This window comes from Arctopsyche grandis, chromosome 9 (assembly GCF_051622035.1).
Source record: "Arctopsyche grandis isolate Sample6627 chromosome 9, ASM5162203v2, whole genome shotgun sequence".
In the NCBI taxonomy this organism is placed as follows: domain Eukaryota; kingdom Metazoa; phylum Arthropoda; class Insecta; order Trichoptera; family Hydropsychidae; genus Arctopsyche; species Arctopsyche grandis.
This window is the reverse complement of record NC_135363.1, coordinates 32,266,838-32,292,601: the sequence shown is the minus strand read 5'-3', so window position 1 is coordinate 32,292,601 and position 25,764 is coordinate 32,266,838. Positions and strand designations below refer to the sequence as shown.

The following is a 25,764-nucleotide window of genomic DNA, read 5'->3' as shown; positions in this document are numbered from 1 at the left end:
CCGGGTTCGATCCCATGAGCTGACCTCGATTTAAAATAATTTATTCCGAGTATAATCTTAAATATCTTGGATATTTGTGACTCCAAATCGATCGTTTCCTATCAGAGTTTGCCAATTTATCTGATTTCATTGTTGAAGCGGTTCCTACATCAAATTGGCAGCAGAAACCATCCTACCCACTATGTCACCACTATTTGAATATGATTTCAAATTTTTTTCATCTATAACATATATGTCTCGCTAATTTTTATATATAGTATTTGTATTATGCTTATATAGGTATGTATGTCTGGTCACGGTGACATATTTATTCTGTTATGTCACTGTGGCAAAAATATGTAAATAAATATATACAAACATGCATGTAGCGCACAAGTGCATGGATTTATGTGCAGTTTGCACTCAGTTCTGATTGGAAAACTCGACCCAAAGGCGAATTTAAAACCGTATGTCGTCAAAGCATCGATTTTGCGAATGTTTTTCACACCTAAATTGCTGTACAGCAATTTTCAACGAAGTGTCTCATATGTGCTGACAGTTTTTGCAGATTTGTCTATTCCAAGGCGATTTACAACTCGACGTATAAATTATAAGACATTACGAAGAAAATTGTGTACATGCACGCTCATTATTATATAGGTACAATATTTATGTAATAGCAAAAAAAATATATGTATAGATAGATGTGTCACAGTTTTATATGTGTATATTCGAGGTACATGGGTTGTTTACATACTACATACAATATGTGTTGTGTACATCCATATAGGCACAATGTTGTTCGGCTTTGATATATTAACTTGGTAATCCTCTGAGAGGACGCAGACCCATCTAAAAGTAAACAAAACGACGATATTTCGACCTTCAAGACGAGCTTGAAAGTAAACTGGAAATTCGTATAAAGATAGGAAAGAAAATCTCAAATTTCGATACATAAAGGAAAATTGCTTCTCCATTCTGTGTAGTGGTCGGAAAAACCTTCAGCTATGTGAAATTACATTCACTAAATCACCTCTACTGGGAAACTATAAATTTCCCAATTGTCGTACTGTTCCAAAAGAAAATGTTAGAAAAAAATTAATTCGGTTTGATTGAAAAAACCAAAAAAAAAATGTTTGCTTACTTCGATTAACACATCGTATTTTATTATTGAAAAATACATATACTTTCATTTTGATTCATAAAAAAAATAATAAATACTTGCATTACGAAAAGCAACATTCACTTATCAACAGTTTTTATTTAAAAATATATATATAATTATATCAATAAAATTGGCCTATATTTAAACGACAAGTAAAAAATTCACATTTTGATCAGTTAAACAAAACATTTGGTAGGTAAAAATAATGGATTGATCAGTGAATATAATAAATGATCAGTTGCTATGCGATCAGTTATTAAATAGAATGATAAGTATTTAAATAATATGAGCAGTAATTAAACCAAAATGATCAGTATATAAAACGAAATGATAAGATTTTAAAATAAATGATCAATTATTAAATGAACAGATGAAGTAGAGCTTTTTATTTAATAACTGATTGCATAGCAACTGATCAATACAAACTGATCATTTATTATATTCACTGATCAATTCATTATTTTTACCTACCAAATGTTTTGTTTAACTGATCAAAATGTGAATTTTTACTGATCATTTATATTATTTAACTGATCACTTATTTAATAAATTACTCATTAATCATTTTAACCCACTAAATAATTAGTTCCCAATTAAATTCAATTATGTACTTTCTATGGGAGTAAGTGAACAAAAATCACGATAAACCACGTGATTTATGTACTTCAAAATAGCTACAATATAAATATAAAATAAATCAAAATGAAAAATTGATTTTTTCATGAACTAATAAATAGGCATCTATTGGCAGAAAATTTATATTACAAATTTCAGCTGAAATATCACAGATATATTTAAATTGGTTCAAGTCTTGGATGAATAGTTTATTATATATAAATGCATGTTTTTTTTAACCTTATCGTTAAATAATGTTAAAACGAGCAATTAACTGTAGTTTAATATCCTAAAACGCGATCGAAAACCTTTTGAAATATCGTACGTGGTTTGAGCTTCGATTCTTGGTCTTTCTGTTGGGAAAAATTCAACCAATCGTTTTTAATAACTGGGTCTACTGGACCCCATTCTTCTTTAGGCTTGAACGCAGACAGGAACATCTAAAATATAAAACGAAGAATTTAATATATAAAACAACAACCGTGCTTAATAAAAACAAACATATTATAATACTCACTTCTTGCACACCCAAATGACGTCTCTTATAAAAAGAAAACAAAGCAAACATAGGCACCAGTGAAATTCCGAAAGCAGACAGAATCCACCCACAGACTAAAATGCAAGCAAACATTGTATCAAATATTGAACAGATATTTAATTAATTTTTTTTTCAAACATACCTATAGCACTTGTAGGATACGGAATGCCAGAATAATTTATGGCTGTGCTTAAAACAGTGATCAGTGAGTATATCAAAATGACGATCAGGATCAGAGGAGTCAAAACGGACCAACATAATCTCCAATATATGCTGACCTTCATGTTTAACATGAACTCTATATCGTTACAGAATCTTCTAACACCTATAAAGTCGACCGAATTAGAATATTCATAAAACTATGCTAGTTTGAAGGATTCTGTCAGGTTTCAACTGGCACTAACCATATATCCAAGCAACTCCAATGATTTGACCGAGTCCTAGTATGTATACGACGAATTTGCAACCGTGTTCGTCTACGAGATTTAAAATGAACATTCCACCCTATAAATAACAGTTCAATTAATCGATTGCATTGAGCATTTAAATCGACATAGATATATAGTACTTACAGGTGTTATATATAGCAACGATGCAAGAAAGCCGCATATTGTAACACCTGTGACAGCTTGCCACCTCTTGACTGAGGGAAATTTATCCTTGATGACTGTGACAGAACAGGAGATCATTGGAGAAATAGATCCTACACTCAATACGAACATCATGGAGAAGAACAACATTCCGAAAATCTATATAAACAAAGAAATTTTGATTAAAACATCAGAAAAGCATTCTGAAGTGTGAGAATAATCTGGGTACAATTTATTAGATCCTCACAACTGCTGTAACGTTGTCAAATTTGCTGATGGCTTCTGGATACGTCACAAACGCCAACTCCCAGCCACCTGTTACGACTTCGGTTATACTTTGGTTTTTTGTGTGAGCTAAATTTCCCAATATGCCGAAAATTGTCACGCCAGCAATCATGCTAGTCACCATGTCGAGTGTAGTCACTATCAAAGCGTCCCTGTAAAATATGAAAACGATTAACGCACTTGCGATTTTCTGTCAAAGTGTCAAATTGACGTCACTTGACTTTCAAGGAAACTAACCTGTACATATTATGGTGAAAATCGTTGTATGACGAATACATTATGATGACTCCGAAGCACACTGATAAGGAAAAGAAGCATTGACTAACAGCTTCGTACCATACCTGTCATTGCAAAAAAATGTATACATATGTATATGCATATTGTATGTAGTTGAACCGATCTAGCACGAGACTCACGTAAAAATTTTCTTTTTTGTTTTCTTATATGTCGTGCTCACTTGTACAGTACCCGGCCATATTACTTGTTATACTTTCCATATGCGTAAACTTTCACATTTTTTTTCTATTTAAGAACACCCTTGTCAACTGAATGTTTTTTTTTTGTATGCACCCATTTCTCCTTAATTTATTGCGTAACTTCTGATGACCATACAAAAAAAATCCGACCCTTTTTTATCATTATGCAAGAAATGCATCAAATTTAATGTATCCTCAAAACAGTGTTCGAGCGTCGGCTGAAGAAAACACATCTACATTGTTTTTACGCGACATCAATTGCTGATTTTAGTGATTTTATATAATTCAGTGTTGTCTTTGAAAATTTCTGGTGAGGTAAATTTATTTTATCAAATATGATTTCTCATTCTGTGTTTATTAAATAAAAAATAGATTTTCAAGAAAAAATGGGTGGTCCAGATATCTCAGATGATAAAAAACGGCCATTGAGGGACTTTTGGAATCTGGGAAGCTATCCAAACGAGAAATTTCCCAAATAATTGGAGTATCCGTCAATTCTGTGAAGCTAATAGTGAAGAATGTTGCAGTTATGGCACCCCTAGAATCAAGAAGGGTCAAAAAATGTGGCTCGCGCAAACGTCCATTGTTTATATTGTATGTCCAGATATATCGACTCCACGGTCACAATTTTTTTTTTAATTTTGTTAGTGGTTGTTGACCTATCCTCCCGAACCTCAGCTACAATTTGACTATCAATTCTGGGGTTTGTTTTTCGTTTGCAGCCACATTTTGGTCAAGAAATACAGCATTGTTCGTGCGTTTAGCGGTCGGTAGAATTTAACTTTTATTTTTTGTTAGTTTTGAGTTCGTGTTTCGTATTTTGAAAATATTTAAATTAACAAAATTTTAATATAAAATACGTTGTTAATATTATTAATTTATTTATTTATTTATGTATCTTCTAATATATAATCGGTTCTCGTAAGTCTCACGCTACATCGGATCGAATATATATGTAGTACCCACCATGGGATCTAAAAGTGCCATAAAGTTTGGATTTAAGAAGTACATTATTCCATCCATGGATCCTGGCAGAGTCACAGCTTTGATGAGTAAAATTGTTATTACAATATATGGGAAAATCGCCAAGAAGTACGCAGCTTTTCCGGTGCTTTTCACGCCCCTCAGCACGACAAAGAAGATCGTTATCCACGCCAATGCCAGGCACAAACACAATTTCAAACTAGGCGATCCAATTCCATCGTTGATGTTGGGCACTTGATTCAAAACACTACGTCTAAACACACATACATAAAACCCAATATTAAAGTACAATATTTTGACATTTTTCACATGCATAATAATCGTGTGAATCGCTTACACGAAGAAAAGCTCCGATGAGCTTTTTTCGTCGGACGTTATGTTGGAAAACATCCCTGAAACTAATACTTTCGTTAGTTTTGGCTCATCAGATGGAAAGCAGCCTGTCCAACTGCTGTCGCATTTTGACCAAGCAGTCGTAAAAGAAGCATACATATAATAGACTATCATTGCCATCAGTCCTGAGTAATACGTCATTACGTATGACACGGATAACGTTTGGCCAACGCCAATACCTGCAAGAAAAAGTTAAATAAATACCAAAATAATTAAAAGAAAAAATTAAATAAATCCCCAAATAGTTAAAAGAAGATCTTGAGAGTAATTCTAATACCCAGTACATATGTACATACTACATATGTAGTTTCCATTTCACAAAAGCACATTATATATGTATACAAAGGTCTGTATTTAATTGATCGGTTATTATAATGAACTAGTGTTGTGCCCAATGAAATTTGAACTGGTTGTTTCGGAAACTAATTGATACATGATTTAAAATAAAGTTACAATACGTATTATAATAATCAATCGGAATCAGAACTGAAAAAAGATAGCGGCAATCGGAATTGAAACAGGAATTGGGAATTGGAATTGAAGCAGAAATCGGGAATCGGGAATCACAATTGAAGCAGAAATCGGGAATCGTAATTGAAACAGGAATTGGGATTCAGAATTGAAGCAGGGATTTGGGATCGGAATTGAAGCAGAAATCGGGAATAGGAACTGAAACAGGATTCGGGAATCGGAATTAAATTAGACATCGGGAATCGGAACTGAAACAAGAATTAGGAATCGAAATTTAAGCAGAAATCGGGAATTGGAACTGAAACAGGGATCAGGAATTGGAATTGAAAAAGGAATCGGGAATTAGGACCGAAACAGAATTCCGGAACCGGAACTGAAATATATATATATATATATATATATATATATATATATATATATATATATATATATATATATATACATATATATATATATATATATATATATATATATATATATATATATATATATATATATATATATATATATATATATATATATATATATATATATATATATATATATGTATATATATATATATATATATATATATATACATATATATATATATATATATATGAGTGTGTGTATATATCATTATATTATTATATGCTCATGGATTGGTCTAAATGTCCAAAGTGATTCAAAACAAAAGCAAGTTTCAAGTTCCCGGATTAAATTGATACAATTAGTTAATTGTGATGACGCTACACCGCAGTTGCAAATTTCGACTACAATTGCAACCTGTAGTTATTCACAAGGCAACACAGCCACTTGCACGAAAAAAGCAGTAAATTTAAATACATTTTGAGTACTTGAGAAATTTTAAATGATATATTGTGTTTACATACCTCTCAGAGCCGGAATGAAGTCGTACACTTTGACGCAACCCTTGCTGGAAAACTGTCCCAAGACCATTTCCATAAAGTATATAGGTTTCGCCACCAAAAATAATACCAAAATGTATGGTATCAAAAATGCACCACCTCCATTTTTGTATGCGGTGTATGGGAAACGCCAAATATTTCCCAAGCCTACTGACATCGCTATACATGAGAGCAGGAATTCGATACTTTTGGTCCATTTGGCTCTTGGCTTCGACGGCACATCCTCTGCCATTTCCAATACTTCAGTCATCTAGTTAAATAAAAATATAATCAAAAAAACAACACTTCAACATCGCGTCCTAAGAGCGCAGTTTTGTTCCCGTTTTCATTTTCTATCGGAGCACATTTTAATATAGCGTCTTAAGTGTATAAGTGTAAACACTTCTATAGCTACTACAGCGAAAGCCTACAGGAAGTCCCCACTGTTACAAAGCAGTAACCGAACAAAGTGGCGCCAATTCGACAAGTTTCAAATACGTCACAGACACGTGGAGTCAGAGGACTTTGGGCCGGGCCGCACCGCTCAACTCGCGAACAACTTGGTTGAGGGCGACCAGACTAATGCATGCAAGTAGATGGGACATCGCCGCACCCGTCAACTTGTTTGTCGCACACATTTCCATACATTTTTTCGTGTCGCGCGACTAGTCGGCCGACAAAGTTGCACGGTGCGGCCCGGCCCTTATGGGGTGTCGGGGAGGGGGATGGGGTATTTTCGTCCAATAGGGGTCTAATGAGAGTCACGCATGCGCACTGCGTTTTAACCTAACCTTAAATAATACGAATATTTAAGAAGTCACCGGCGAAATATACATTTTTATAAGAAATGATAATGAAAAAAAATATATATTGAAATTATTATTGGCTGTAAAAACGAGGTGGAATTCAATGGCAACTATGATAAGACGATTCATTCAAATTTATGCTTGGTACACCTTTTTTTTTAATTTTCGAATATATTCGAATATCTCTTGATTTACTATTCGATATTCTTCGATATTAGATTCTTGGCGAATTATTATTATGGGCTCGAGCGACGCCGGGTATATTTGTTAGGGCACTTTGTAGAAACGAAAGCTTACTTTGTATATGGTGTTTGCCGACCAGGTGCTCAAGAGAAACTGAACTCATTCGCGCGTTCAATTGCATAAGTTAAGCTTGTATATTATGACTAATGCATTATTATCATTATTGTTTATTCAAATATCACCAGATGGAAAATTATTTCACATAATAGAGTTTCCGCACGGAAATTCCCGTTACGATCACCCAATTCAAATTTGATAAAATGCGGTCAAAGCAGTGTTTATCATCGGATGTGTGTTTTCCTTAAAAGTGTGGTTTTTCATCTACTTACTGATGTCTTGTTATGCAATTGCTTTAACGTCATTGCAATTCACTAAAAACATGACATGATAATTATAATTAAATCGATTGACTTTACAACAAATGTAGCAACATTTTTTTTTCAAATTTATGTATGTATTGTCATGTTTCAAAACGCAGTTTATATATTTTTTAAATTACTTGGTTAACAAACCAATATTTCTTTATTATTGTTACGTACGCCGCGGATTAAGCGAATAGAATCCCAGAGACTATGTGACCGTTCAAGGGTTATCTGTTAACGGATTAACTAAGTGCTTGCACTTAGGACCAATGGATATCTGTTAACGGATTAACTAAGTGCTTGCACTTACTTCCAGGATTATATCTGGACTCTAAGTGCATTTAGGCTAAACAATGACCCAATGTCGTGGGAATACATATCCGAATACGTGACTATACAACAGGTAAACAGCTAAGACGTCCTGAGAGATCAACCCTTTATAAGGCGGTACGTAGGCGATATCAGGTCATTCTGGACTGAGCACTGCGAGTGCGTGTATTTCCTTAATCATCAATAAATGCTGTGAGACGACTAAGGCCTTTTACTTGGATCCTCCACCCACCCCTACGCAACATTATCATAAAAACGTTACATTTATGTTATTGGTAGATATACATATGTATGTATTATATATTCGAAAACTACAGATTTAATTATGGAACGATGATGAATTTAAAATGAGATACGTAGAACTTTGTTTCACTAATTAACTTTTGTTCACTTTGTTCTGCTGCTGTGCTGACTGTCACTTGCGGGGTTGATATTAATGACTACCAATCTCGGAGTCTCGATGGTGATGACTCACTTATGTGATCGAATCGTGATCTATATAAATGATTTTTATCTTTTGGGTTGGGCAAAGTCCGGCATTCCTGGGTTGGGTAAAGTCCGGCACTCCTGTCTTATCTGATTATCCCTTTACAGGAATTTTAATGGACTTGTTACGTATATGAATGTGAGATAGTGAATTTGATTATTGTAGAAACTACATTAATAAGCGAGGTACGTAGGTGAGTGCAGCTGGGTGAAGACATGTGGGCGCAGTCTAATTGGGTACCAGACAACTGGCGTAAGACATCAGATCAAATATGAAAATTAATTTAAAATAAACCGGCAATATATGTAGCTCAGTGGTAAGCGTATAATGTTATCATCAAATGGGTCCTGGGTTCAACCCCTGGCCCGGTGCTGCTGGCCAGACCTAGGACATATATGACACCAAGTAGATGGTTTCCTATCAAAGTTTGCCAATTTATCTGATTTTATTGTTGAAACGGTTTTGAACAAATTGGCAACCTATCCCCATTTGTCACCATTATTTAAATAATAGTGTTGTACCCGATGACATATGTCATAGTGAGCGTAAATTGTCGGAAATTACTCTAACCCATTTATCTGGTAGTCTGCGCTCATCATTGTTTTCATGATTGATTGTGATTTATGAGTGAAATTTTGATTAACTCTCTTCCATTTGGGCCTTACAGGGATGTTTTGTATTTGTAGTTGTTTCTTACATATTTATTGAAACTTATATTTTATTTGATATTTTTACTTTATCTGTTATTATTAAATGTTATTTTTTATGTTTATGTATGGATGTATTTATGTTTATGTTTATTTTGTTTTTTTTTTTTTGTGTTATATTTTTTGACCATTGTGGCGCTTTAGGAATTCCTGTTATGCCACAATGGTCTGTTTAGAATAAATAAATAAATAAATAAATAAATGTATGTACCATCGCATGGGTGTTGGCATATAAAGTTATTAAATAAAAAAAATTAAAAGAAATGTGTCTCGTTTGTCATATGTTCGATCCTAACGCGGTCGAATTTTTTCAAATACCTTTTAAATATATTTAATTTAATAATTATATTTATAGTAATATGAAAAAAAAAATGGTAAAAATTACCTATTACATATAAACAATATAAAACACCGATAGAAAAATTAATTAATTAAATAAATTTTCAATAGATGACGGTAAATTATCTGTCAAGAAGAAACTATATAGAATTTTTTATTTTGTTATTGTATTCGTATATACGTTTTGGCAGTGGCTTAACTGTGACGTACATATGTATGTATGTCGAGTCAAAATGACTATTATAGTATGGCATGCGTTATCTCAGATATACAGACACACAGACATAATAGCGATATTATATTCTTAAATATAATTAAATTTTTTTAATAATACTGTTATTATGATATAAATTTATATAAAGTACCCCGTATTTTTTCCCGTAATAATATCATAGTAAATATTAATTAAAAATATATGTATGTACACTAGTTGTTTTATCCGACTTCGCTCAGTATTTGTAATATAAACAGCTTAAACATGACGAATCTAATAGTAGATATAATCATTTGTTTTTTTATTAAATTCATTTGAATCAAAAAAAAATAATATTCAACCATATCGAATCGTCGTCATAGAAACTTTGATTTGTTTTTCGATTACCAACAAACCTTACATACATTAAAAATCAAAAGTATCCGGAAACCCGTCAGAAATCTAAAAATTGCTATAATTTTTGCCAAAAATTATACAAATCTTGAAAATTGTTTTCGACGGTTACATAGCAGGTAAAGATAAAATACCTGTTTTCGAAATATATATACGATATATATTTCGAAGTATATATTGTATATAAATTGAAAAAAAATTTGAAACCAGTTGTTCCAAAATTGAGGTGACACCACTGATTGTACTGTAAATTTGCATTTGAAATCATTCTTTGAGTCTCATGCAGTGATTCATCTAATTTAAATATATCAAGTGGATGACACAGTTACCATTAAATGACCTAATTTAATAACTACATTGACAAATTTTCGCACCCTTTGATGAATCCCGCGAATTATTCATTGGCTTATTTGGTGAGTATACATCTGGGAACGAAACGATGCAATTACCATTATTGCCATAGATTGTTCAATTCAATGCACTTGGTTTGTCAAAATCTGAACTATAAATAAAATAATTGTTTTTGCCAATTTTTTTCGCTTCTCTTTTAGCCCACCCCTAGTCTAGGGTCCAGTGCATGTGCCACTATTACGCCTGTCTACATATTTGTAGGTTTATAGTTCTCACGTGAAAATCATCATCATTTCATTGGCATCAGCGATCATGTAGAAATGTCCCTTTGCCGCACTGATTAATTTTCTTCGGTGTGATTAAAAATTACATCTATTTTTATTTAAATAAAATATTCGATATGGTTTAGTAATTGTATAATCGATAAAGTAATCAAGTTGTAATCTTTAAACTTGATTCTTTTATGTTGTAATTATTCTATGCTAGGGGTTTTATTTGCTGCTTTTCAATATATGCATGTTTGTATTTACAATGTTAGTTGAATAAATCTTCTTGTATCTAACTAGTGGTTTTACCCGGCTTCGCTCGGTATTTGGAATATAAACCGCTTAAACATGACTAATCTTATAGTAAAATTTTTATTAAATTTATTTGAATAGTTTTATTTTATTTTATTATTAACCAGTAGCGTAGTCAAGTGGTGAATGTTGAATTATCTCGTACTTGATGTTACGAGTTCGATTCCCGCTAAGTCTCGCTATTGGCCAGACCTTGATTTGTCATGGTCAATCGTTTCTTATCAGAATTTGCCAATTTTTCTGATTTTCATTGAAACGATTCCTGTAAAATTGGCGTTTCCTTCCCAATTTTCTGTTGCGAACCTTTAGTTATTGTTATATCTTAGGTTTCGCCATATTGCTCACCATAGATGTCTCTGTGGTTGTTTATCGAATATTAAATTCGTATTGTTACATGAAAGTTATTCATCGTTATTTATCGTATTAATACAATATTTGTAATATCTGACGATAGATGTCAGATATTGTTTAGATTTACATGTATCTATGTAATAATTATGTGGACCAGGAAGTCGCATTTGGGGTTTACCTGTTAAGCCTTCCTGGTATATTTGTATTTATGTATGTAAAATAAATAAATAAATATAAATTTATTTAAATATAGATTTGTTTTTTTTATTAAATTGACTGTCACGAACAAACAAACATATGCAGTGGCGGACTGGCCATACAAGCGAACATGCCCGATGGCATGTGGGCCCCACTATCTGTTAGAAAATATGGGCCCTCAGTAAAATTAAATAACTTTTTAACTATTTCACGTGTGTAAAAATGTATAGGATATTGCAACTTTAGGACCTAAAGTTTGGGTATTTCAACAAAACAAATTTCTTACGATATACACAAATAACTAATACCTGCTTTAACAGCCCAAGGATCGGTTAACTTTTTTTATTAGGCTTGAAATGTAAGTTTCAACATTTGTGTGGGCCCTTTTGCCGGGCCTATTCCAACGTCAAGATTATGTATATACCAATACCTATGTAACAACTAACTACTGAAATAAAAATGGGAATAAACAAATTTTCGTGAATAATATAAACTGAATTGCTTAAAACAATTTTGATAGGACGATTCATCATCAACCAGCGATTTAAATTTACTTCATACTTTCAAAATAACATTTGATTATACTTCGATGATATAGTAAGATTTAAATACACAATTTTAAACAGTTTCCGAATATAAAATCTATTCCTAATCTAGACACACCCATGTAAATAGAAATATAGGATAGGGGCCCCCTCCCCAAAATCCCGATTTTCGATTAACATTAATTGAAAATATTATGCATTTTTTTCAGGGACGTAATTTGGGGGGGCCATAGGGGGGCACTCGCCTAAATTAAGGAATAGTGTGAATTTAGAAAATATTATGAATTTAATGATTAATGAGATACTATGGATCTATGAATGCTACGTGTATTTCTTATGTATGTTACTTTTGGGTAACTAATAAAATAATCGCTGCTATGTGCTTTGAAAAAAAACAAAACAAAACTTTATCTAATGTTATTACGTACATATGTACATAGATAAAGTGACAAGACAGTCGGTAGAAATTAAGTTAATTGATAGTTTTTTGGAGAATCAGTTTGATGGTCGATTAATGTTGACTATGTAAAGATTTGTGGAAAAAAATTTTCGCCTGCGGCGCTTTTTTCTCTTTTTACATAATATTTTTTTATAATTACTTTTTCAAAAATAAGCTTATTTTTTTCATATTTTATAACTCAATAAAGTAAAGAATATTTTCCATTTTTATTCCGATATAAAAAAGATTTTTTGAAAAAAAATTCAATTTGACCAATCTTTGCCTGCCCTGCCCCCCAAAGAAAAAGCTGAAATGACGTCCCTGATTGCTTTCTACCGAAAGTAAAAGCCGCTTTTATGCCGCATTCTTTTATGATGCATTATATTTACCTAGGACAAGGGTTAAAACGAAATATACAATATAATTTATGGATCTATTTTGCTTTTGCCATTTTTCTTGTACCTAAATTTGTTTATTCCCAATTTTGAAAAAAAAAAAAATTTCCCTTGATTTTTAGCGTTATGGAAAGAAGAAAATTTTGTTATATGGGGGGGGGGGGGACAAATTATTTTAACCCTGGGTGGGGCCCCCTTTGACTCCTGGCATGCACTGATTTCAGTCCCAGTCCGCCACTGAACATATGTATATACTAAGTCTCTTTCAAAATTATATGTATACCAGAATCCGGCGCTGCGAAGGCCCGTCCCCCGTCCCTATGTCGTCATGAATACTTTGACTTGTTTACAAAGTTCCCAACGAATGTTACATAATACATACATACAAAGTCTCTTTCGAAATTATATTAGATATATAATTTCGAAAGAGACTTTGTATGTATGCTTGGTTCATAGAGTCCGTGACGTTCAATTTAAAAAACAAAAAACAAATGAATATTCAAATAAATTTTAATAAAATAAAACTATTTAAATAAATTTAATAAAATGTTTACTATTATTGTAGATTGGTAATGTTTTAACGGTTTATATTACAAATACCGAGCGAAGCCGGGTAAAAACACTAGTGTATAATAAAGAGGAAAATTGTATATAAACAATTTTAATATATGTATGTATGTATGTATATTGACGCAGAATTTACGCACGTTTGTTCATAGTTACATAAATAATATTAAATAGTTGTTGATACAAAACATTCATTTTCATTGTGTTATATTCCTAAATAAATCACTGAATCATTTTACGGAAAACTTTGATGTTTCATAGTTTTTGAATGTAAAATATAATATTTGAGTCATTATTTTTTGACACAAAATATTGTACAAACTCTGTTTTACAGTCGTAATAAAATAATAGAAAATTATTCAATTATAATTAGAGTGACCATTCATCCCGTTTTAGCCGGAGGAGTCCCATTTTTAACGTGCTTTGTGTTCGTCCCGTTGTTTTCGAAAAAATTGTTTGATTTGTCCCGTTTTGTTCGTCCACTGATGCACAGAAGATTTTTTTTGTAAAAAAAATCGCTTTGTGCAATTATTTTCATCATAACTATAGGTGGAAATATTATAAAAATTTTGGAAGTGCAACACATTTTTTTTTATAAATGAGAGGGGGAGACAATTTTTATGCAAAGCGTCCTGTTTTGATTTCTATGAAATATGGTCACCCTAATTATAAGGCTCAACAAGTTCAAAAGACATTTTCAATGACTTGGCTAGTGAAAAAGAGAAGGTTGCCACTAAGAAACAGGAAAAACTAAATTAAACACTGTCAAAAAAGAGATGAAACCCTGACATATGTATGTTTTTGTTGTTCAACTAGAATTATGGTTAAAAATGGTAATCGGATTATTACGCACATTGCGATCTCCCAAAAGACAATTTTTGCCATGAAAATCGGGAATACGGAATATTTGGCACTCGAGTTCTCGTTAGTATGATAGCTATAGTTAATATGATGGACTTTCAAGCTGCCGGATGTTCCGTTATACAGATTTTAGTGACTTTTGGGCGAACGCTTTGTGGGCAATAATCACCGAACCGTTAAATATAGTGACCTCAACTAATAAACATTATTTTCTTTCTCAAATATTCATACATCCTTATACTAGTTCAATTTAGGTAAACGGACTACTAGTCATATGTAAACCAGTCACAGGACAACCGGTCGCTCTAGATCGGTCACACGTGATCACCCGTCACACTAAAACTGGTCACACCCTAAAACTGGTCACGATAAAACTGGTCACGATAAAACTGGTCACACCCTAAAATCGGTCAACCAGTTTTCTCGTGACCGATTTTAGGGTGTGACCAGTTTTAGTGTGACGGGTGATCACGTGTGACCAATCTAGAGCGACCGGTTGTCCTGTGACCAGTTCATATTTGACTAGTAATCACCGAACCTTCAATTTAATAGTCTATTTACTTATTTTACAAATGAAAAGATACGTGTTCGCAGATCTGCGAATCAGTTTATCGTCTAAAATCTGAAATTTGATAATATTATGATTTCTATTCGATCAATAATTTTGAATGAATAATTGTTGAATAAATTCCCCTCTATTTGAAATTGTTTTTAATTTTTAGTGGGTTTGGATGGAATGGGGGGGAAATGTTCGCGAATTTCCAACTGTTGAAGGAATTAATTATGGTATTAAAATATTATGTTATCAAATATGGTTGGTTGTATTTATTTAATTTAAATTTAAAGAGTGTTTAAAATGTGAAATTTTTTTAATTTAACTTTTTTTTATTAAATTATAATTATCCGACGAGACGTGTTCGCAAATCTCACGTCTCAATATGTCATCTGACATTTGACACCAGATAACAACATTGCTCAACTGATACGAAACTAATTTCCGTTAAATATCATTCAAAGAACAAACGTAAGACACAATTTAACAATATAAAAACGTATAAATGTATCAGAGCCTATTGACGAGGACTTTCACGCTGTGGAAAAGATCACTCATAACCTCAAAGGAAGTGTTGGTACTTTGCCCCTTTGCTATCGCTCCGGCGTCCAATAAGAGGTCATTTAGTTAGAATCGTCATCATAATTCTACACTTTTTATATACGAACTAATTCATTGTAAGACCAATCTTTAATTTCAGAAATTTCCACCACGTCATGGACAATTCTAATATAAACAAATTGTTTCAAGGGGTCGAAGATCGATACAATGGCGTGACTATAGATTCCAACTCGGAGTCGTGCAGCTTTGACGATTTTCCTAACAAGCTCAAAGGTCAATATGTATTCAATGATATTTAATGTTTATTTGTTATCCCTGAAATAATTTGTGCTATAGCTATTTCTATAAATGTAGCTCTAATGATCATTGATAAATTGAACATTAATATTGACACCAATATACATAGAGTATGCAAATTAAAGTCTATAAATTGTAACTGTTAATCTAACTCGTCCAATATACTAGGATTCTTGGTACCATTCCTAGTCATATATGTGTGTAATATATTTAAAATTAAATTTGTAGAATCTCTCGCAGCATGGATAACCGCCGGCCGACGAGGAATATGGTTCAAAATCCACGTGAAAGACAGCGATTGGGTACCGGAATTAGCAAAAGTTAGTAAATCCTACATCACAATCGATCAATTCCGCACGATATATGGACATAACATTGCTTTACACGATGTTTCAGAGCGGTTTCGACTACCATCACGCTCGTGAAGGATTCGTAATGATGTATAAATGGCTGCCGAAGGACAACGAGCCGTGCAACGTTCCACCGTACGCTCACACCAACTTGGGGGTCGGAGCAGTCGTGATCAACGACGCTAACCAGGTGCTCGTGGTCAGAGAGAAATACTTGAATGTACCACATTGGAAATTGCCCGGCGGATACGTCGAAAGAGGTACCAAATATGATATATTGAGCTATCCTGAAACTTGATGTATCGGTGAAGCAGAAATTATCTTAATCAAAACTAGTTCTTTTATATAACATGAACAAATATAGTAAGTTAACAAGCCAGCACTTGTCGCTTGTGAAAAATCCCATGTCCGAGTGTGACGCATCATACGATGACTTAAACTGTTTGCCCGTGGCCGTCTTCTATGGAAGCTTTGGGCGACAAGTCTGTAGCGCGGTTGTCTTCCATAGAATTTCTGAACTTTGCACGGGATTTTGAGCCTTATATGCGCCTATTTCAACTGCTTTAAGGTTCAAAATTGGTTGAATATATTACTGAGAGTTGAATACCATCTATTAAATTTGCTTAAAATGAATATATACAAGTCAAAATTAGTTTTTTATGGAACCATACTGAAACCTCGTTTAGGTGACGTCACGTCTGTTGAACAATGGCGACGATACATCTCAATTGTATGAAGAATGATTATTTGACAATTAAGCCAAAGCTACGAGATATATTATGTATTTTATTGTTTAAAATAGTACTTTATGTGTTAATTAACATATCTGGTTACTTGAGTAAATATTAAAATCTGTATTTAAGGTCGAAAACTCGATTGCCAAATTCGCGAAAAATGTGCCGCGTACAGGGCTTGTTCGCTATATTTATTAAAAGGCTAAAACCAGCAGAATATACTAGTGGTTAGCATATAATGCTTTGAACAGAGTGGTCACGATTTCAAATCCCACTGGTTTCGGCTAGCCACACCTTGGATTTGTGACTCCGGGTCGATGGTTTCCTATCAGAGTTTGTCAATCTATCTGATTTTCATTGAAATGGTTCCAACAAATCGGCAACCTTACCCACTTTCTCGCAAAATCTCGAGTTTTCAGCCATCTCGAATTTCGCTGAATTTTATAAAATGGTGCGCATTTACAAATTTGACCATAGATGTCTCTATGGATGTTAATTGATATATATTTTATTTTATTTTATTTTTATTACACTCAATGTACACTCGTCATTACAGATCGCTCCAATGCGATGAGTGTACGAAAACGGTCAGACAACGTATACAATACGTTGAATGGTCAGACAACGTATACAGTACGTTCAATAAACATCGTATACAATAATTAATCAAGTACAGAAATAATAATCATAGAGACATCTATGGATTATTTTCAGATTTTGTGCACAATTATTATTACAATTTTTATACACATAATAAACACGAAATTATAGAGACATCTATAGATTTCAGATTTCTGTGCATAATTTTTACAAATTATACACAAAGATTTTGTGACAACAGGAAATGATCTATTACCAATTTTCAGGAATCGTTTCAACAATGATCAGATAAAATTGGCGAACTCTGATAGAGAAACGATCGATTTGGAGTCACAAACCCCCAAATCTAACCAGCAGTTTGGTGATCGAACCAGTGATCTCAGTGGTGCTAAATATATACGCTACCATTAAGCCAAACTGCTGGCTTATATATTTACTGAATTGTTTAAAATGCTGCACATTTACAAATTTGACCATAGATGTCTCTGTGGATATTAATTGATTTTTTTTTTGTATAATAATGTTACATACGCCGCGGATTAAGCGAATGGAATCCCAGAGACTATGTGACCGCTCAGGGGTTATCTGTTATCGGATTAACTAAGTGCTTGCACTTAGACCAACGGATATCTGTTATCGGATTAACTAAGTGCTTGCACTTACCTTCCAGGATTATATCTGGACTCTAAGTGCATTTAGGCTAAACAATGACCGTTATTAGTCTTTTCTCACAATCGGTACGGGGAGACCCAATGTCGTGGAAATACATATCCGAATACGTGACTATACAACAGGTAAACAGATTAGACGACCTGAGAGATCTACCCTTTATAAGGCGGTACGTAGGCAATATCAGGTCATTCTGGACTGAGCACTGCCAGTGCGTGTATCTCCTTAATCATCAATAAATGCTGTGAGACGACTGTTGGCCTTTTACTTGGATCCTCCACCCACTCCTACGCAACAATACTAATAATATTTGTATCAAATGTACAATGTTTCTGGCCAGAAAGGCGCATTGTGGTTACCTGTTAGGGCTTCCTGGTATGAATTAAAGATAAAATAAACTATCGACAGTCAAAACTAATCACGATCGACTTATATAATCAAATGGGTGACTATTTTTCGTTTATATTTACTAAAAATAGTAATGAAATCATTATCAATAAATTTCCCATTATCCTTCTAGGCCGTATAAAACGCAAAAAGCTCATAGTTAAACTGGCCCGTTTGAAACTATATCTTCTTATGTCTATTTTATGTTAATCCACAGGCGAAGACATATCCGACGCGGCGATGAGAGAAGTCAAAGAAGAGACTGGCATCGATACCGAGTTTCATTCGATCGTCTCTTTCAGACACGCTCACAAGATGATGTTCGGCAATTCCGACGTGTACATAATCGTTAATCTGATACCCAAGTCGACCGACATCGTCCAATGTCAGCGGGAGCTGATGGGTTGTCAGTGGATGGACATTGAAGAGTATTTGAATCACCCCGACGTGCACATGCTGAATAGAATGCTCGTGCAGAAGACGCTAGAGTACAAAAGTAAAGGCATCAAATTCGGCGGCGTCAAAGACACATACCAAATGTACACCATGAGAAAAGAGTTAACCATATTCACGCTGTCTAATTTGTAGTATGTGAAGCAGTAGATTTAGATTGTAGTTTTTTTCACGGTGAATGATGTGAAGTGTCGGTGAATACGATCAATTCACTATGTTTTTGCAGCAAAGTGAGTCGTTTCGTATTCATCGGCTTTTGTTTAGTAATTGTATATATTTTCTATTGTCTTGGGATCTACTTTGAACTTGAAGGCTGCCGTAATTTCGAAGATTCCGAGACAATTAAGTTATAACACTGACTTTGATTCTTATTTCACACAAGTAATGATAATTGCATGAAGATTTGTGCAATCAGGTTTTGTATGCCATAGTTTTGACTAATCTAGAAGATTTTTAGTGGTAAATTTGTAATTGGAAGATCGTTTTTTTCGTCTAATTTTATAATACTGATATACTGTTGTTGGTAATTTAAGCGCCACAATCATGGTAATAGTTTTAGTTCATTTTTTAACTAATATGAGTGTTATATGTATAATTTTAAATATTCTGTAAGATCATTTAAATTAGTCTGCACTGCCAAAAGATTATTAGAAGTAAAAAATTTTGTAACACAAATATGTATATACGAATGAAATTTCAGCTAGAACAATGTTATAGCCACCATTTTCGTTTTCTCTTATAGAATTCAATGCATAGATTCGATTTTGAATTTTTGGTGCTTACAGCATTGTTCTATCTATTTCAAATATTTAAATAAAACGAGTACATTTGAATAAAAATGTATGTAGATATATAATGTAAAAAGAAAAAAGGCTGTAATTGTATTGCAATATTAGATAAAATCGAATTTGTATATGAATATGATTGTTTATTATAATAATAATGCATAGACGTCGTCGTCGATAGTTTAGGCTAAATATTTATTAATAAAGAAACGTCACTGTAAAAATGTATAAAGATGTCGACGATGCCGAGCAAATTATTTGTTATATATTTATGTACATGTTAAGTCATAAACTTTTTATTGTTTGTTATTGATCTTTTTTTTTATATATATATTATACATGTAAATTAGTAACGAAGTGGTGACCTCGATTTCAAATCATGACTTGTGGTAAAAAGTGTTCCAATTCTAATATTATGACGAAAAACAATTATTGATATGCTCCAAAAATAAATAAATAAGTTGTCGAAGAGATGAAAAAAAATGTTTTTTATTGATTGAATTTCAAAACTTCATAAACAATAGATCCATGCAAACATTTGTCTTCTTATTTCGCTAACATATTGTAAATACATAATATATATTGTACATTCTTTTTTAAATTAACATTTAATACTAATACACAAAAAAAAAGGAAAATTTTATTTAATTGTAAACTTTTCTTATTAAAAAAAAAAAAAATGCAACAAACAATAGGTTTCTCATAAAATTCCAAAAATAAATATATTCACGGGTTCATCGCACAGATTAACTATCGGGTGTGAACCTAAACAATACTATATTTTAAGTTCAACGTCGAGCGTTGAGAATCATCGTCAAATGCAACAAGTTTTAAAACGACTAAAATTTAAATACACATATATATATATATATATCTGACAAGGAACCGTCAAATTCAAATTCAATTCCTATTGATTCGATCCGGTCAGAAACGACGAATGAAACTTAACATCTGAGACTATGTAAAGCTGCAAATCCACCGAAAATAATAATATTCAGTCCAATAAATTATAATGCAATTCATTTAAATTAATCAATCGTATCATTCGCAAATATTTGGCATTAATAGAATAAGATTTTAAACGTCACCTATGTACTTACGTAAGGGAGTGGGATATTTACTCGTTAGATCTACTGCAATCCTAATTTTTTTCATTTTTTAAACATTATAAATTATTAAGTTTATCCTTATGCATAGCGATAATAAAAAATAGAAAAAAAATAGGTTATCATAATAATATTCAAATTAAAAAGTGCTAGAAAGCGACGAGCGAGGTGTAATTATTGTCTCGTTTTATTCTTCGACGGTGCGAACCTTCGCCGTCCTGTGATGTCAACTCGTCTACATTTAGCGGTTATTCTATACAATCAACAAAACTCAATTTAAAATCTACAATGAATGAAATTGTTGTAATAGTTGAAAAAAAAACAGGAATCGATGTGTTTATTTTGTACATTAGTGTCGACATCGCAACGGCTATCCGGAATTTTCAGCACCGAGAAGGAATGTCGGCACGGAATAGTCGGCATTACACCTCGGTTATCATAGTCTCAGCCGTTGAATTTGAAGTATTATTCTAATGACGGTGATCTAGGAACGAGGACTATACAACATTCGGTAACATTTTCATTACAAATTCATCCTATATATTCATTACGAAGTTACAATTTTATACAAATAAAAACTGATAGCAAACCAAGATATCCAGATTCATCACCACCCACACACCATCTCTAATAAAAAATGTCATTTACCGGATACGTTACGACAATACATTGCGTTAATAACTACTATACTCTCTTGTGCATACTTCATTTCAAAATATTCGGCAGTCTCGATTATACATTTAAAAAGAGAAATTAAAAACACACTTATTTTTTTTTAATATATGAATGTTAAATATCTTCGTTTCTCAAGATCATTCACAGAACAATAGAGAGTATCAAATAATAAAAATAAAATAAAAGGAATGATTAAAAACAGATTTTAAAATACGGTACTTTTCCATCTATATATGGTACAAAACAATATTTAAAAATAAAACTAGGAAGATGCACTTTGGAATATGTTCAAATTTTGAAGATGATATTATATATAATTCATTAACATTATATACTCTTTTCGACGACGTCCTCGTATTTCCAATAATGTTCAAAACACTGTCACACAACATTCAAACGAAATTAAGTAATACACAAGATTCACTTTTATATTATTCAGATTGCGTTTACGCCGGCAACTGCAATTTTTTCCCTTTAAGTACTGAAAAAACAAACAAAGCAACATATTAATCGATTAATAAACGTATATTATACAATAGAAAACGATTCGACGGTCACACTTATTACATATATATTATACCTTTAGTAATATAGAGGTAGAAAAAGTCACAGTATAAAACGGTTTGCACGGCTCCGGCCACTATGGCGATCAAATCGTGATGATTTTCTACCATGTAACGGTAAACCTGAAATAAAAAACACATTTCCATATAGAAATTCATTCAACAACATGTAAACAATTCAAATATATATGTATATAAACAAAATAATTACCCAATTCAATAAATACAAAGCCCGGTACGAGCCGAGAGCGAATAGATAATGCGACGTAATACTTTCAGCTTCGCCTGTCTTCGAGACGAGGAACAGCTGAGGCAAAATGGCAACCGACTCCAAGTAAATCGAAAACGTCCACAGAATCTGAAATCAACACCAACATTGTTTAAGCAAAATGGCATAAGGAAGACAAGTATATGGAAGTTTTCAAGACCCAATGATTCTATGTACCTCCAAGACGGTGAAGTCGTGGTTGATGAGCAGGGCGAGCGCGGCAGCCGGGATAATCAAGAATTCGATCCTGAACGTGTCGTGGTTGTGGTCGTACGTGGCTTTGAACTTGATGTACATCAGGTAAAGCGTGGCGTACGACGCGACTATGAAGATCAGCTTCATGAACGTGTTGTACGCCGATATGTACGTCGTCACCAGGTCCAGGTATCTCGTTGTGTACACGATGGCGAACAGTATTTGAGACTTTCCCGATATGCCTGCGAAATTACAACATATATGTATATATCGTATGTAAGATCAGACTGTTCGAAATGTTCGGCAACGTGACGGCCACCTGGTTAACCGGCTATTAACATTTTCAGTTGTTTGCAGAACATGTTTTATGTTTACATTGTGAAATTCGCTGTATTTTTATCGTAGACGAAATCTATTACCGATACATATGCATATAAAATTATATGTCTTTCTGTAATAATTCCTTACCGTTTAAGTATATGGTTATATAACTTATCTGCTATGAGAAGAATATATACTCGTATATACAAATATACGATCAAAAACTTAGTCATGATTCTAGAAATGTTTAAAACAATGTCACAATGAAGCGTTTACGGATAAAACATCTAACACAACGTCCACGACTAAATGATAAAGCGACATAATGCTCACTGACGAAAAGATTACGTGACCTAATTCGAAATTTCGAAGGACGAAATTATAACGCGACTAAATGGCTATGGACAAAATGATCACGTGATTTAATGCTCACGGACGAAATGATTACGCGACATAATGTTGACGATCGAAAGGATAACGCGATATAATGCTCATGGACGAAACAATTACGCGACATTAATGCTCATGGACGAAATGATATGAGACATAATGCTCACTGACGAAATAAATACGCGACATAATGTTGACGGACAAAATGATTGCGCAAATAAATGGCTATGGAAAAGATGATTAAGTGACATGATGCTAATGGACAAAATGACTGCGTGACTAAACAGCTACGGACAAAATGATTACGCGACATAATGCTCATAATGGACTAGCGGTTAGAATATTATGCTTTCGAGCAGATTCCCACTAGTAGCTGTTGGCTAGCCCTGGGTTTGTGACTCCAGGTCGATAGTTTCCTTTAAGTGTTTGCCAATTTTTCTGATTTTCATTGAAACAATTCCTGTAAATTGGCATTTCATTCCCAATATCTCTTGCAAATCTCAAGTTATTCAGCGTCTTAAGGTTCGCCAATTTCTATAATAAAATTCAGCAAAAATTTCTCCATATATGTCACTGTGGATGTTTGTAAGAATTCGCACTGTATGAAAATGCTTGTATTATTGTATATAAGTTGACCCGTAGCTTAGGAGCGATCCGTAAAGGCGAGTGTAAATGTTCGATTGAAAAAAGTCATGGACGAAATGATTATGCGACATAATGTTAACGTACAAAAACAATACAAATCATATGCTGATTTGTGACATAATGTCCGTGAACATTATGTCGCGTTATCATTTTGTAAACATTAATTGGCGTTATCATTAAGTCGTGGACATTGTGTCATTGGACATTTTTTCTGTAAACGTTTCGTCATGCAACTGTTTCAAACATGTAGGAATACATACTAGGCGTCGCCCAAGTCGTGATTATAATTTCATATTCGATATATATGTATGCAATCTTAGGCTTCAGCAACGCCTGGTATATTTGCCAATTATAATGTATTCAATAGAAGATGGGACAAAATCAACATGATGATAATCGTCATTATCTGATCTGTTTAATCAAACAGATCAGCTCTTTGAGGTTTGGTGTTTCAAATCGTAGGATAAATTGGACTCAATCCAACAGCCGATTCTATCCAATATGTACAAAGCGGAATTGAATAAGATAGAGGTCATCATGACGACCGCCCTCATTGTTTAGTTGAGCCAAAAGAATACACAAAATTGGACGACTAGGCCGGAGCATCAATATTTTTATTTCTATCGCACATATTTCATTTTCAGCAGAGAATGAAGATCTGAAAAAATCAATTGTAAACTTATTAAATATATAATTATTGTACTTGTTTGTGTTCCCGGTGAGATCTCCTACATTCTACAATCTATATGCAAAGATAGAAGCATACATCTCTCATATCTCCGAAAACCTGTAAAGATTTTCATACCATCGATGAAAGGTCCAGACAGCCGATAGATAGCACGTCAATTACTGATACCGATAGGTCAGTACATTTAAAGCAATCCGACTCAATCTGGGGCACGACACCGTGCATAAATCAAATCCACACAACAAAACACCAATCAATAATTGTGCAGATAACCCAATAAACTAGTAACCAGGCAGTCGGTAAAAATACAAAAAAAAAAAACTCGAATCAAAATGTAATATGATTCATATCAGCCGACTGTAGAGATTTGATATCGTAAATTAATCCAGTATTTAAGTATATCAAGAAAATATCACAGGCCGATTCGTGTTTTTTTAATGACTCATCAGCCCTACTAGTGTAAGTCTTTGAAGTTTACTCATTAGTAATGCATATATAGATTGGGTATGGGACATCTGTTTATTCGATGGAATGTGACGTTTACAAATATACAATATAATTAGCACATGATCATTATGAATGATGACTGGTTGGGGGTGGGAGAGGGGGTGGATGTGAGGGGTGGTGTTGAAGATTGAGGGGAGTATGTGGAAGTGGGTGGTGGGTGGGTGGGTGTGTGTGAGTGTGAGTGTTGGCGTGTACCGGCACAAGATCTGGTGCGCCATATCTTGAGCAGCAGGATGATGATGGCGAGCAGATGCGACAGGTCGCCGAGGAGCCGGAAGACGTTCATGACTGGTGAGGAGTCGGCCGAGACGGAGACGGAGACGGAGACGGAGACGATGACGACGACGACGAGCGGTGACGGTGACGTGTCACGCAGCGCGACACACACCGACAGAGACTCGCAGACCACTCGGCACGCCGAGCCGGCACACTCTAACCTCTCCGTTCACAGCCATGTCTGACGGACAC

General features: G+C 33.6%; 3 protein-coding genes across 3 annotated transcripts; 1 reads left to right on the top strand and 2 right to left on the bottom strand.

The window, feature by feature from the left end:
- Positions 1-1,792: 1,792 nt before the first annotated feature.
- Positions 1,793-6,654, bottom strand: LOC143917356 (sodium-dependent nutrient amino acid transporter 1-like). Its single transcript, XM_077438836.1, has 10 exons — positions 6,369-6,654; positions 4,970-5,204; positions 4,615-4,885; positions 3,410-3,513; positions 3,135-3,324; positions 2,870-3,046; positions 2,702-2,801; positions 2,440-2,622; positions 2,277-2,371; positions 1,793-2,199 (listed from the first exon to the last, which is right to left on the bottom strand). Exons 1-10 carry the CDS (start codon positions 6,652-6,654, stop codon positions 2,041-2,043), a joined length of 1,800 nt encoding a protein of 599 aa, XP_077294962.1. The 3' UTR covers positions 1,793-2,040.
- An 8,796-nt stretch (positions 6,655-15,450) lies between these two features.
- LOC143917385 (uncharacterized) lies at positions 15,451-20,470 on the top strand. Its single transcript, XM_077438878.1, has 5 exons — positions 15,451-15,720; positions 15,803-15,936; positions 16,189-16,280; positions 16,357-16,570; positions 18,918-20,470. Exons 1-5 carry the CDS (start codon positions 15,608-15,610, stop codon positions 19,286-19,288), a joined length of 924 nt encoding a protein of 307 aa, XP_077295004.1. The 5' UTR covers positions 15,451-15,607; the 3' UTR covers positions 19,289-20,470.
- KdelR (ER lumen protein-retaining receptor) lies at positions 20,397-25,755 on the bottom strand. The gene is made up of 5 exons (XM_077438879.1): positions 25,492-25,755; positions 22,728-22,987; positions 22,494-22,640; positions 22,300-22,405; positions 20,397-22,200 (listed from the first exon to the last, which is right to left on the bottom strand). Exons 1-5 carry the CDS (start codon positions 25,580-25,582, stop codon positions 22,166-22,168), a joined length of 639 nt encoding a protein of 212 aa, XP_077295005.1. The 5' UTR covers positions 25,583-25,755; the 3' UTR covers positions 20,397-22,165.
- Between the last annotated feature and the right edge of the window lie 9 nt (positions 25,756-25,764).

Bases quoted from the DNA above. Each gene is read 5' to 3' on its own strand.
- LOC143917356 (XM_077438836.1), bottom strand. From the start codon at position 6,654: ATGACTGAAGTATTGGAAATGGCAGAGGATGTGCCGTCGAAGCCAAGA. The intron at 5,205-6,368 runs GTATGTAAACAC...TTTTTCTTGCAG, and splicing joins CTTCATTCCGGCTCTGAGAG to GTATTGGCGTTGGCCAAACG. The intron at 2,623-2,701 runs GTTAGTGCCAGT...TCGACTTTATAG, and splicing joins TGGAGTTGCTTGGATATATG to GTGTTAGAAGATTCTGTAAC.
- LOC143917385 (XM_077438878.1), top strand. From the start codon at position 15,608: ATGTATCAGAGCCTATTGACGAGGACTTTCACGCTGTGGAAAAGATCA. The intron at 16,281-16,356 runs GTTAGTAAATCC...ACGATGTTTCAG, and splicing joins GGGTACCGGAATTAGCAAAA to AGCGGTTTCGACTACCATCA. The intron at 16,571-18,917 runs GTACCAAATATG...GTTAATCCACAG, and splicing joins CGGCGGATACGTCGAAAGAG to GCGAAGACATATCCGACGCG.
- KdelR (XM_077438879.1), bottom strand. From the start codon at position 25,582: ATGAACGTCTTCCGGCTCCTCGGCGACCTGTCGCATCTGCTCGCCATC. The intron at 22,988-25,491 runs GTACACGCCAAC...GTAATTTCGCAG, and splicing joins GCGCACCAGATCTTGTGCCG to GCATATCGGGAAAGTCTCAA. The intron at 22,201-22,299 runs GTATAATATATA...TTGTTTTTTCAG, and splicing joins CTACCTCTATATTACTAAAG to TACTTAAAGGGAAAAAATTG.